At 41.1% G+C, this 14,764-nt stretch overlaps 1 protein-coding gene across 1 annotated transcript in view; it reads left to right on the top strand.

Annotated features, from left to right (window-relative positions):
- The window catches only part of LOC311156398 (VPS10 domain-containing receptor SorCS1-like), a gene marked incomplete at its 3' end in the record, with an annotated part of 256,332 nt that overhangs the window by 212,425 nt on the left and 29,143 nt on the right, over positions 1-14,764 (top strand). The window contains exons 17-18 of the mRNA XM_084210272.1: positions 6,860-6,973; positions 9,094-9,265. Of these exons, the coding sequence (XP_084066398.1) occupies positions 6,860-6,973; positions 9,094-9,265 (286 nt within the window). The remainder of the gene's footprint in view (positions 1-6,859; positions 6,974-9,093; positions 9,266-14,764) is intronic.

The following is a 14,764-nucleotide window of genomic DNA, read 5'->3' as shown; positions in this document are numbered from 1 at the left end:
CCCAGATCTATGTAATGTTACTAATTAAACCCAGAATCTGCTGTGTGAATCCTGAAAAGGTTCATCCCATCAATATTTTGTATGGAAGTTTATAGTATTTCCCCTCTCACTCCTACATAAATATGGAATATTTTTTCTGTATAAAATCACAGAATCACAGGAGGCTTTTATATTGTGTCAAAAAAAAGCCCATTCTCCTGCTCCAAACAATAACAATTAGGAACATATTTTGGTACAGATTTTGTCAATATGGGTAACTTTTTCCTCATATTCAATTTAGTTCTTTTCTAGGGAGAAGATCTGTGTGTAGTTCATCATTTAGGTGTCCAAAGCTCCTGGTTTTCAATCATTTAATATTTCTCTAGTAATGTAAAAAAGATAAGAGCCAAACCAAAAACCCCAAACCATCATTAAAATCAAGGGAATTCCCTGAAGATTTTGACCCTCTTATAGGGCATGCAGTACAATGCTGAGTCAACCTCATGGCCTTATAAAATAATTGATGCAATTGATTCACAGTCAGTCCGTTAGTGTTTAAATCCTTGGCACTTGTAAGGGACACACATACCTGAAACTTCTGATAAAAATATGCTTTCCTTCCAGCACTTCTCTCTAAGAATGAATATATTTATTTCATTAAAATTGACTTTGTGCCTTGTCACTATAAAACTTTGCTGCTAGGTACAGAACAAAAGTACCACAGTGACATTTGCTGGTGGAAACATGCTTTTATTGCTTTAATGTTCACCTCAAGGAAACCTTCTCCAAAGGCTCTGCTGGGCTGTGGGACAATCCCTAAGGGAAAGCCTGGATGACTGGGCATGTACAACAGGCACCCACAGTTCACATGCATGAACAAGACTCCTCAAATCTGTTTCAAGAGGCAGAATTAGGATCTTACTGACCAAGGACCTTTCTCCTTTTCATGGAATCACTTTTGGTTTAGACCAGACTGTCATGATCTCCTCCAGTTCTCCCTGAGCTCAAGTTATTCCTACAGTCCTCAGACCTGGATTTCTACTTTATCCATTTCAGCTTCCTTCCCTACTGCCTCTGACAAAAAAAGATTGAAATGTTGCTTGAAGCATCCAGTTCAGAAACATTTACCAACATTACTCATCAGGAGCATAATTTTACATAGATATGCCAGAGCAGGACAGAAAAGGAGAGAAGAAAATGCTGAGAAAGGAAGCAATTCTGTCTGCTAAGAAAGGCAAAGCTGCACCACTGTAACTTCCAGTGCCAGCCTTGTTAACCCTGCACGAGGCTTCACTGCCAATTCACCCTGCAGAAGTTGGAGGGAGGCTTGGAGGAAGTCAGGGAATGACTTCTCTCTGTGGAAGGGTGCCCTCTGTGGAGTTCTTTCCTTTTCAGGAAGAAAAAAGCACTTTCATCATCACTCATGGCATTTCAGTACTTTTAAATGATTTTTTTTCCTTTTTTCTTTTTTTTTTCTTTTTTCTTCCTTTTTTTTTTTTTTTTTTTTGCTGGGCAAGGCTCTTAATTGAAGGAGATTGAAGGGGACATGTATCCCCCAGATAGGGAGAAGCTCCTCAGCTGCCCACACTTGATTTTTGAATCTTGAAATAAGTTGGACAGCTTTTTATGTTTTCTGTGGTTACAGAACCAATGTTTGTGTACAGAGTTGAAGAAAACAACAGTCCCTATCATTGTGCTGTCATTGCTGTTTAAACACTAGATTTATATGGAGAAAATTTTATTATCTCAGCTTGTCAGAGATTGGAGTAAAAATTGTATCTCTCTGGTCAGGTAAAGTGAGAAAAAGTGTTATTGCTGTTAATCCTGCAAGTCCTTTGTTATCAGTTCAGGGGAAAAATACCAGGTATAAAAGACAAAGATTTTCTAATTTTTTTTTTCCTTGTAAGATCACAGAACTCCAGATTAACTTCAAATCTGCCTGCAGCCCATTGGTGCTCCTTTCTGGGGGAAAGGGGCACATTTGCTTATTGTTTTGTGCAGCAACAAAACCGAGTGCCATTAGAAGAGACTGTGGTTCCTCCAGCCTTGGAAGCGGGACTCCTCTGCCAGGAGAGAGCTTTTATTTATCTTTTATTTGTCTTTTATTTCTCCCGGGCTGGGAGCCGGGCTGAGCCATCCCCGGCTCTCCGTGCAGGGAATGAGGCTCGCAGCCAGAGGGCAACAGCGCTTCAGGAACGGGCACCTGGATGCGCTGGAGCCCGCGGCGAGTCTGTCCTAGCAACAGCCTAGAAACGAGAATCTCCTTCTTCTTTTAATTGATTTGGGTAAATGGATGGCACCGTTACTTGGGGGTTATTAAAGCATTAATTTACCCAGTTCCCTCACATTGTGTTCCTTCCTGCCATCTGAGCATTATTGCAGCGATATCTCATCCGCAGAAACGCCTCCTAGACACAGATGGAAACCTTTGGTGGTCATCCTTCAGCCACCTGCCTCCCAGGTCCTTTAATAGGAACTTTGAGTGAAGTGTCCCACTGTCAGTCCTCTCTCTGAACCTGCTGTCATTAATACTGACAGCTTCTTCTGTCAGCATTCCCGTACCTCACACCTTCATGGGAAGTATGAGCCTGTTGATACTGGTGCTAGTGGTTTTGCATAGCCAGAGAGGCACAAAGGTGCCTTGGTACAACTGGGAACCAGGTCTGCTTATTTATTTCACAGATGATGTCAGCAAGGATCATGCTGGCTCTTTTTATATTCTCTGGCACTTAAATTACAGCCCTGCCTGCTGGGGTGAGCTCCTATGCTAAAACATCAGAGTCTTGTATCAGGAGAAACTGTTCTGACAAACCCCAGGGAGGCAGGGGACAGACACTGAGTGTGGTTAGATTCTGCTGGCTTTGTGTGTCAGCAGCATCACTTCAGATTGTGCAGGTGCCGGCTCTGAAGTACACCTACACTTGCCCCCTTTGGTTATGGGCTTGGTTAGCTAACAAATTGTAATTTAGAATGAATTTTTTGTTCATTTTGAGTGCTTGTGGAAAATGTAGATTCACTATGCAAAATCTACAATGCATCTCTGCATCTTTAAGGGCCTGGATACCTACTGGGTATGGGTTTACTGGAAAGGTTCTGGGGATTTTAGGTTCCATATTAACATAAGCTGGTATAGCTCAACTCCAAATACTGCAATGCAATTATAATTGTACACCTTTGTAGATCCACAGTTCAGACTGTAGTTGAATCCACCCTTCTCTGAGTTAAATCCCATGTCAGGTTCTGCAGAACTGGGGAACAAGCACAGCTCCCCTTTAATACGCATCTACACTTGAATCATGGTTAAATATTAGAAAATGGTATTAAGTGACTTAAAAGGTAGTAAGACTTTTCCAGTGCTGTGGCCACAGTTATTTCTTCCCACCAGGGCTTTTGCAAACTGCAGAAAAAAGGTGACTCTTTTCAGAGGTATCTCAATTCCATCCCATTTAATGTCCAAAATGTTTGGAAAGCTGAGCATGCAAAAGCACAAGGAGCATTGTCATCTTCTGGCATAGCTGACCTTAAGATGAAGCTGTTAATCTTAAGGAATTTCTATGATTACATGCTAAGTCATATATTGATTTTTAGAAGCTATAAACATGGAAATCACTCATCTGAATTAACTGGTTATTTCTATATCTTTGAGCAGTAGGATTTTAATAATTCCATGTGAATTAGCAGTTCTACCAAAAATTATGTTTGTCAGGTCTCTTTTCAAATTACAAACTTCCTTAGGGGATTTCTTTTCTTTGATTATTAACTATGGTGAAATAACATTAGATAAAGGAATTTATCATGAGCATTGAGCAGAGATACAAAATGTCTGGAATGAATTTGTATCTAATTACAGAAAAGAACTTGCAGTTCTACTTGACTAAGACAAATAGGATTCCAGTTTAAACCAGTAAAAGGGTAAAACCATAATCAATGAGAGCGACAAGACAGGCTGCTTCCTACTGATAAAGCAATCCCTGATGGCAAACGCTCCACTCCTTTTTAGGAGATACATTATCTGTGTCACCCGAGTTCTTTTCAGGCAGGCACAAAATATCATCAATATATGCAAATTCCAATCCCCAGCTCCCAGGCAATGACTCAGGGAGCTGATTGCAGGCTGAGGCTGATGCCTTCCCCATCTCCAGACTTTGCTGTACTGGCTCGTGCTATGGACATCCAATTGATGGTAATGCTTCTTGATTGCTACAAAGCCTGTTGTGCCAAATTGTAGGCAGCAATTTGTTGTCAGCATCAGTGTGCTGCGTGCACCAGCCTGTAGCCAAGGAATTCATTGGATTCCAAGACTGCGGAGGTGAACGGGTGGCTGCTGCATCTGTGGAGGGATGTGGAGCAGCAATTCATGTCATTTGCTGGGATGATATTTCTGTAGGGCCTTAATGAGCCAGATGATTTGCAAGCCTGAATACAACACTGTGAAACTTCTGTGCTTATAGATATTTCTGCTGTGGAAAATCCTAGGATTTCTTTCTCTTGACTTTGAGAAATATGTCCATGTACAGTCTAAACTAGTTAAGTCCAGTTTGGCTTGCCCGGATTTACAGGTAGGAATAGGAACCAAATAGTAGCTTGAATCTAGACATGTGCATAGTAAGAAAGCCCAGACTGCTGCATCAAATTGGATTGTGAGTACTGATCCCCTCTGAGGCAGATTTCGCTGTATTAGTTTGTTTTGTTTTCACCTGATTACAGAACACTGTCTGAGTGTACAGTGTTACAGCTTTTTAATTAGAGTCACACACGATAACTTAGGAATACAGTGCTGCAGAGTATTTACAAATGAATTACAAAAATACAGGAGTCCCATTTGTATGTAAATATTTGTTTTCTCCAAGCAAATCAGAATGGTGTTATTCTTCATTACAAAGTGTATTCTGCAGCTATAGTGTTCTTATTCCAACAAGGATGATTATAGAAGCACATGGTAGTGGAGAATTGGCTGGCTGATGCTTCCAAAGCAATTAAGCAGCACTGAGTTGGAACCATCTGAGTAAATAGATTGATGAAAATTCAGTCAAAAAAAAATGAGGAGAAGACCATTTAGGTCATCTACTTTATTGCCGTTTCCTAAAGTATGTTCTCAATTACTTGTTGTAGATATCCCAAGCACCACAGCTTCCAAAATGTTCCTTTGGAACAGTCATGCAGTCCAATATATGTTTAGGAGTTTTCTTAAGTGATAATCAGCATTAATTTCCTTTCCCTAATGTCATCTTTTTAATTTTGCCATTTTAAGATTGCCTCAAAACATTTTTTTTCTTTATCCAGAAGAAAAAAGTTGAAGCAGAATTAAAATGTGATGACAGAATTATTTTAGATGTCTTTTCTTGATAACCACTACAAAAAAATGTAAGGAAGATAAGTCAAAATATTGTCTCCTTTTTTTCTTCTTTGTCTTATGCCTTAAACTGGTACTAGGCTTCTTAACATTGGTTACTAGTCACTCACTACATTTTATTTTTAAGTCATTGTGCTTTTTCAAGACACTTGAACAAAGTCTTCATTAAGTTAAGCACTCTTTTGTTGTTAATATTTTTCTATAAACATCTCTCTCTCTTGTTGATCTGGTAGGTCTCACCCTGGCCATGGACTGATGGCTGTCTTGTGACAGCCCTGGGAGGAGATGGAGCAGGGAGTCCGCTAACTCTGATCAGGCTGTTGGGGATTCTTCCATCTCCTGTTTTTTCTCTCTGCTTCTTTACATATGTATATAAACATGAGCCCTTAATCACATCATCTAAAACTGCACTACTCCTCTTCTCTTGGAAAATCAAGCTGCTTGATACCAAGGCATTAAAGATAATAAGTAAAAAATACTTTGCAGAAAAGTGACATTTTTAGATGAAGGACTGTGTTGCAACTGGAATATAGGAATGGAGTTGGTGGACTCTTTATAGCAGTTCTCAGAAACAACATCCCATTACTGCTCCATTATGAACTGTGGAGAAGGCTTAGTAAAAGGAATAAGAATGATTATCCAACCAAGCAGTGCTCATTACTCAACGGCTGGAAAGTAAACCCACACGTGAATGGAATACTGATTAAAGAGGTTTTCTGTTAGTTGGATTTTTTTTCCTTGCAATAACATTTTTTATAGAGTCTTTGTTTATTTGGAATCAGGAATAATTTGAAATGTTTTTTAGTGAAACCAAAGGAAATTTAGTCATAGCTAAGCTCAAATTGTGACAAAAGATTAAAGTTTGACTTGTTGTTTCTAACATTTGATTTTTGGTAGCATTTCCTCATCCAAACAAAAAGAGAATTGAAGATCACAGAATTCTTTCCCATTACCAAATATGCTGTTAATGTCTTCAGGCAAGAGCTCTCTCAAGGCTGTAAATTTTCCTCTGCATCCTGTGTGATATTGTTTCCAAATGCAATTAGTTTTTTAGCCCTTCAGTTTTCTAAGACGTGACTGAGACAGTGGTGATTTAACTTAGCTTCGATTTCTGGGGTTTTTTTGTTTGCTTGTTTTTTGTTGTTTTGGTTTTTAGGGGCATTTGTTTGGTTGGTTTTGGGGTTTCTTCGTTTGTTTTGGGTTTTTAGTTAGTTTTTTTTTTTTTTATATTTGAGCCTAGATTTGATCCTAAGAGGTAGTGCTAGTCTGTGGAGAGAGAATAATTGATGCAGTACTCATAAACTACCTGCTCTGGTTCTTTTTATACTGGGATTTATGCAAGATAACTACCCCAATTAAAAGCTGAAGTGAAATAAAGAATCTGTTCTGTCAGTGAAAATAAAATCAGAAATCCTAGTAAACAGACAGAGAAAAATCAAAACTTTTATTAACGGTAGAGAGCACAAACTAATACTGTGTTTGTTCTTTTGGGGTTTCATGTGATGGTTTCTTTTAATGTCACAACAGTGATTATGGATATGAACGCCACAGCAATGGGCAGTGTTTACCAGCATTTTGGTATAACCCATCCTCCTTGTCAAAAGACTGCAGCCTCGGACAGAGTTACCTCAACAGCACTGGGTAAGTGGCTCACCAGGCTTCACTTAGCCAGAGCACTCATATGGATTTACCTAATGACAACTGCAGATTACACTGTAGATGTGCCAAAGCTGGCTGAAGCCCTTGGGACACTTTCATCACTACCTTTGTAGGGTTGCACATCTGTCACTCCAGATCTCCATCATATATGGCCCAGAGTTTTCTCTGGAAGATGATGCCTTAAAAAAACTTGGGGGAAGACTGTATGGTCAAATCATTAATGTTTCTGGAAAGGCTTCCCTTAAAATCCTGTGAGATCGGGTAAGGCAGAAACACTGGAAGAGAAATTAGTGGAGAGAGATGAAAGTGATGTCCATGTGAAGTGAAGTAATAGATGGGCAGCTAGCCTGAATGCTGACTGGTCTTTGGCCCTCTTGGAAGTCAATGGAAGATGTAGTTTAAGTTAAGATCCTGGCAGGCTTCATTTATGATGCAAGTGGTTAAAGCAAACAAAGCAACCCAAGCTGTGTTTGGAGGGTTTGTACACTGAAAGATGGGCAGATTCTGCTTTTTGCTTCAATTCTTATTGTTCTACCCCTTGAGGGTTACATCTCTAGAGGCACTTAACTCACAACTAATGAGAAGTGGAGAAAAGTTGTTAAACTTTGCCCAACAGTGTAATAATTGAATACAATGCCATACTGTATGTGTATATGATTTATTTATAACTTTATAGTTATTTAACTCGTAACACTTCATTTTATGGTTTGGACAGTTTATGGTACCTTATAAGGTATCAGGAAATGAGAATATTGCAGGAAATTATCACATGCCATTAACAGCAGTAGGAGCTACTGGTGTGTTGGGCACATGAGGAATGCTTGGCTGAGACAAATACTGAAAAACATTTGGGAATCTTTGTTTTCTAACAATCTCCTTAGTTTAAAGGCACCTATTCCCAGTTAACCCTGCAGTGCTCCTTGTCATCACCTGGCAGGGGTTTCCCTGTCCCTTGTGAATTGTGGAAAAACCCCAAACTCCACAACTTTTGTGAAAGTTGTAAAGCCTGTATGTTTATTACAGCGCTGGACGCATGTGGGGATCGTTCCCCTTAAAATGACATGTGTACCTCTGGGAACTCCAGATCTCTTTTTATCTTCCTTACTAATCCATACACATGGAATTTCACAACAAGTTCATAAATATTCATTTTACTGATTTTGCATTACACCAGCAGCTAGTTTTTTTATCAGAAAGTACAGAAAGAACTCCTGGGTCATCCTGCCCTTTCTCCTGCAGCCTCTCTGTCTGTTTCAGCGTTCAAGGGGCCCTTCCTTATCTCTGTCCTTTGGCTGAAGCAATTTCTTAGAGTATAGTTTTTTTGTGAGAACAGGCAGTCAGACCAAACAGCTATGTTTGCAAGCCACAGACTTAATTCAAAGATGCACATTTCACCTAAATCAAAATGGATTTCTACTCTGGAAAATTTCCACTCTGTTGCCAATTCCCCGACTTCTGGGACTCTGGCTGGGCCCTCCCAGGGAGCTCCCCTGTCGGGGGAGACCCTCCTGGAGTGGTCTTGTGTCAGGAAAGAGAGACGCCCTGGATTTTTTCAGCCTTTGGGTTCTTGTTTATTATTATCTTATCTAGAGTTTTGCACGCTGTCCACACAACCCTCAGCGCACTGGAAAAGCACCTCAAAAATGGCCAACAGTCTCTTGTTACAAGGTTTTTTGAAAGCTAAGCTATCCAATTAGGAACTGACACCTAGATTATTTCCCTTTTTAACCCAATAACTGATCCCCAAATCCCACGATGTGGACTTTTCCGCCCAATTACAAAATGCCACCCAAACCCATGAAGAAGGAGGAAGAAGAAGCGCAAAGAAGCAGCCCGGGACGACGCCTTGTGCTTTCCATCTTGCTTCCATCCACAACCCACTAAAAATCCCAAAACCTCAATTTCCCACCTAAGCCATACGCCTACCCTACTCTCTACAATCTCCTTCACACCCTAGTGGATTCTAGTCTATCTTGAAGCGTACGAAACTTTCTCCATGAATGAAGCTGGAAGTCAGCACTCCCCTGAGGGTCAGGGCACCGCAGGGCAGACAGGGAATTATCCCCGGTGCCCCGGGTCCCCACACTCCGTCTCTCCCGCAGGTACCGGAAGGTTGTGTCCAACAACTGCACGGACGGGGTGCGGGAGCGCTACACGGCCAAGCCGCAGCAGTGCCCGGGCAAGCCTCCGCAGGGCCTGCGCCTCCTCACGGCCGACGGCCGCCTGACGGCCCAGCAGGGCCTCAACGTCACCTTCCTGCTGCAGCTGGAGGAGGTAGGCTCGGGGACACTCACCCCGCCTGTCAGAGGAGTTCGCAAAGAGGTGGAGCGAGGCAGGGTGGTGTGAAGTCCGTCACAGCCGTGATGTGGCTGCGGGCAGTTTGCTCCACAATGTGCGGAGATGAAAGGGCCGTCATGGTGGGGCCCGGGGGAGGAGTTGATAAAACCTGGGAATGGGTTTAATTTCACAGAATCACAGAATCACAGAATTTCTAGGTTGGAAGGGACCTTTAAGATCATCGAGTCCAACCCATGTTCTAACAGTTCAACTAGGTCATGGCACTAAGTGCCACATCCAGTCTTTTTTTGAACACATCCAGGGATGGTGACTCCACCACCTCCCTGGGCAGATGATTCCAGTATTTGATCACTCTTTCTGTGAAAAACTTCCTCCTTAATTCTAGCCGGTATCTCCCTTGGCACAGCTTGAGACTGTGTCCTCTTGTTCTCTCTGTTGTTGCCTGGAGAAAGAGACTGACACCCAGCTCACCACAGCCACCCTTCAGGAAGTTGAAGAGAGTGATAAGGTCACCTCTGAGTCTCCTTTTCTCCAGGCTAAACAATCCCAGCTCTGAAGAGTGCAGGTTTGAATTCTGATCCGCCATCCTTAATTGTGTTTTTTTGCTTTCTGCTGGTTTTTGGAACTGAATTTGCATATTTGTTTTCCACTGGTTTTAAAGCAAAGATGAGAAATGGTACATGTGCAGCTGGGTCCCCATCACACAAATCGGTACGTATTGTTTAGGCATTTAGGGGTGAAACCTCAAGATGGCCTCAGCAGGTTTAAGTCTGAAATTCATTGCTATTGTGAAGCTGATTCGGGCTCTGATCTGTGTTTTTATTATATCTGTAACTTAATTTGATATTTCATTGTTCTGCTCCTTCCATTCCTGAATCCATAGAAAAAAGTATTTTAATCTTTTCACCTCTTTCTTCTTTTCAGCACTTCTCTGTGTTTAATTGCAGGTGCACAAGCAGGAGCATTCACAAAGAAGTTTTCTCTTTTTCCCTAATCTAATTTGATTTCTTTAAACTTCTACCCCTTTTCCTCTCTTCCGGGCCAACAAATCCTAAAACAAGTATACTTTAACACCTAAAGACAATGTACATCCCTTTATAGTTTAGAGTATTGAAGGGACAATGTACATCCCTTTTTAGTTTAAAGTATAATTTAGAGTATTCAAGGAAATTACTTCTGACCCTCTCCATAGTAAATGTCATCTCTGAGGAAGGAATTTTTTTTTTACATCTCTAATATTGATGCTTTCCCCAGCAAACCGGTGTCCTGATTTGTAAAGGCAATACCATATGATAAATCATATCCAACCCAAAGCAGTTTTTGACCTGAATGTTTATTTTCTTCAAAATATGGTCGCTTTTTTTCAGTACTGACAGTCATACAGCATTGCTACTGTGGTGCTGTAATATCAGTGTGAACATACAATTTCATCTGGTTAACTTATTGATTTCTCCATTTAAAGATGAAAAGGAAAAGGTCCAAAACATGAGTCAGTCTCCAGGCTTTAAAAAAAAAAGAGTAAAAAAGTGCACTTTCCATCACCTTTCTCTTCTGAGCAAAGTTTTAAATCAAGCTGGGAGAAGGAGATGGATAATCTGAATAGTCAGTCACAAAACTAAGAATTATGCCAATAGTCAGAGGGAGAGACAATCACCCACAGTGTGGCAAACTCAGGACGGATGTCCTGCTCTTTCCTCTGTGAGTGCTTCAGCTCACATATCATGTATGAGCACCCTGACCACTCTGTCATGCAGGGAGCTGCTGTGCATTGTTCTGTCTCTTTTGTTCATTCTGATCTTTCCTGGCAGCTCTGTTTCAGTGTGCACCAGAGTCTGGAAGCAACACCTTCTCCAGTATGAGATGGTGCCTCTCTCATGCTGGGTGTCAAGGAGTACAGAACAGATATTTTGATGAGTGAGTGAGTCAGTTCTGAGGAGATCTAAAGGGAGCTCTTCTTCCAGTGTATCTGATAAGGAAGAGGTTAGGAATTGCTCTGAGGGCTGAAGCAGTATTGATCAGCCTCCAGCCTTTCCAATTACTCTCCCTGTTAGATGAATCTTGACCTCCTGCTCCTAGATTTGTCAACTTAAAGAGCAACCAACAAAACCTTTGGACAAATTCTACCCAGTCTGGCAATGCCTTTGTGTGGGTGTTGCAACAAAAGAAATATTCAACAAACAGGAATATTTGCCCAGTTATATGGAAGCTATAGGGCAATAAAATGTAGTTGAAGCAGCAGGAGTGTGTGTAGACTAAACCATTTACCAATTTAACTGTTTCAGTGACAAAAAACCCACCACTCACTAGGAAAGTTAAGCAACTCATCAAAAGAACAAGCATCCTTTTATAAAATGGCTATTGATTTCACGGAATAATTAAAGTTGAAAGGGATCTCTGGAGATTGTTTAATCCAGCCCTGCTTCTCAGAGGGAAGTTCCTTTTCCTTGCATACAAGGCAGAGGTATCACAAGACAAGAATTTGCCAAATTCTATTTAGTTCTGCCCTGCACAGGTGTATGGCGCAGTACAATCCAGGATGATCAGTATCCAAAAATCTGTGCCACTCCTTTTTTATTGAGGAGAAGGCATCAGAAAAATTAAAAAGGGCTAGATGCGTCACCTTGCACATCTTTTCCAGCACTTTTTTCCAGCACTTTTGAACCCTTGCCCCCTGGAGTGGTGGGCAGTTTTTTTGAGTGCTACACCCTGGTGAGGACTCCTCCTTTAGTGTGAGTGACAGCTGATATCATTCAGGGTGTGAAAAGCAATGGCCTTTTTTTTTTTTTTTTTTTTTTGCATCTTAACATCTCCTGTATCCCTCTGTGACAGTTTGTTTGAAGCCTTCAAATCTGCAGAGCTGTTTCATTCACTGCAGCCTCCTGGCTCTCTTTTTTCATGCCCATGTTCCACTTGATCTGCAGGAAAAGGGAAAAAAAAAAAAAAGAGAAGCTGGTACAAGAGTCTGTTTGAGATTTGTACTCCTGTTATCTTTCTAGGGCTTTCTGCTCCATCTAGGAATCCACCTGGGTTTGAAAAGAGGAACAGACTACAAAAGCAGGTTCACTGGAGGCCCTGAAAATTCACTGTGTCTCTGTAGTGGAGCAGATTGCTAAGAGGGCAGGGAGAGACAAATGGCAGCAGTAAAAAGCTGATGTTTTCACTCAGGTGTGGGATTCAGGGACAGGAACCACAGCACAGTGGTTCCTTGTAGAGCCTGGTTGTGCCTGTGGTGATGCTGAGAGCCATGACTGTGCATTCTGACAAAAACACTGTGTGAGCAAAAGATGCCTCAAGAGAAGCAAGGACAAGGCATTCAGAAGTGTTCTGCTATTGAAGAAGACACAAAAGGAAATCATCACTGAAGTCTGTGCAAGTGGAGGGAGGGCAGGAACCAAACCCAGGAGCACACTGAGCATTGCTGGTTTCTGAGAGCTGGGATTCTGGCCCAGTTTCTCTAACCCTGACTCACATGAAATTTTCCTGTGAAGCATTTATATCTGGCAGCATATAAATAACATTAAAAGCAAACCCAGCCAACAGGTCATATTTAAATCATCTGAAGATGATTTAAAGAATTCTTTCAAAAGTGATCTAAGTCACCTGTCACCTTTTAGAATTTCTGTATGACTTCCTCTAAATTGCTTGCAAGGTCATCTTGCACTTAATATTTATGGTCTCATTGTTGGAAAGGTTTGGCCGAGTTATTTGTCCAATTAATCTGGGTATAATTATCATGGTTTTTTAAGTTGGTGACAATAGCCAGGAATCATCAGTATTGGCTTTGCTAACTATCATCTGTTGCATTTTATGAACTATTTTGGAAATGTTTAATAAGCAAGGTGTCATACTCTTAAATTTCCTTGAGATAAGCAGAATACCAACAGCATTTTTGTCATTGCGTGACAGCACGTGAGACAATTAGCTATGCTTAAATACAAATTTTTCATTGCCTAAACATGCTGCCAGTTTAAAGGCAAATCCTTTGCCCTGGCCTGGGCTACGTGCAGAGACTCAGGGCTGGTACCTCTCACACTGCAGCATTCAACAAGAGTAATTTCTCTGCCTAAAAACCTGAATCCTTGCTTTATTTTTGGACAGCAGCAAAAGAAATCCAAAACACGATGTTACGAAGGCACTTTTCCTACTTAAGTTGTTCAACCCAACGTCCTTGACATGTTTTGCTTCTCTGTTGTAGAAAACAGAGGGATTTTATTAAGTGTGTGTTGTTTCTGTGTGCCTTCCCGATCACGTGGTGCCGTAGGTCTCTTGCTTGTCACAACCACAATTGTTATTTGTGTGTTGGAGTTATTCGTATGAACATCAGACACTTGTGCTGCTGTACTGCTTCAGCAGAGACTCTGAAAGCTGCAGCCTCCAGAGCAATGCTGCTCAGCACAATGCCTTTCAAACTTGTTTCATCCCATTGCTCACACATCTTTGCTGAGGAAATGGATGGTAAAGACATTCAGGGCAGGAAGGTTCGGGGCTTTGACTGTTTCATTACAGATAATTCACAGAGAAGCTGCCTCCTCTAATTTATTTTTTATCTTGATAAAATGACAGCCAAAAATCTTTGACATTCCAGGTCTGCCTCAGTTCTCACTTGGCAAAGTCACTCCACTGGGAGTAGATTTTGGCTTGCTTTTAACTGCTTGCTGCTGCTGTGTGATGTTTGGATTAGCCTAATGTGTGGGGAAAGCTAATTTGTTCCTACACTTCAGGCCACAGGCTACAATTCAGGCAATCTGAACTCATTCCTGAACCGCACTCTGAGCTCCTTCTGCATGACCTTGAGCAAGAAACTTAAACTTTCTGATGTTTTCTTCTCTTCTGCCTCATACCCCCCATGCCTTGCATTTGTGTAGTGATTGCTCATAAATTCAGAAGACTCTCTCTTACCATGTGAACATACAAATGAAGCCCTGAGTTTCCTGAAGACTGCCGTGGCTCTCTGTAATGACAATGTTGATGCATGGCTGTACAAGGTACACTGTGTCTTGGGTACATTTAATGAGCTTGGGGATCCTGCTGGGGGCATAATGCCATTAACATTTCCCACCTCAGCACAATTGTTTGGTGCAATTCAGTATTCAACTCAGCTGAAGTTTCTGGAGATGAGCTCAACATTAGGATTGTTTTGATTGTTGATGTACTCAAATTAAAGATGCAAAGCTAGTAGTAATTAAAAGCACAGTCTGTATTTTTTTTTTTTTTTTGGCAGTATCCCACTGTGTTCCCTCTTTTGATAGCACAAGTTTGTTAGTAATGATTACAGAAATATGAAACCTTCATCCTAACTTTCAATGCACATGCTGAATCACGTCCGTTTATCTTATAACACAGTATGTACCCTCCGCTGTACCACTGTCATCTGAATTATAATTGCATTTTCTGATGAGGACAAGTTGGTTGGGAGAAATCAGAGCCTTTCATGCATTTTTAAATTCATTGTTGAAATTCTGTGAAAATGTATGA

This window comes from Fringilla coelebs, assembly GCF_963513975.1.
Source record: "Fringilla coelebs genome assembly, chromosome: 8".
Lineage (NCBI taxonomy): Eukaryota > Metazoa > Chordata > Aves > Passeriformes > Fringillidae > Fringilla > Fringilla coelebs.
This window is presented reverse-complemented; position numbering and strand designations above follow the sequence as displayed.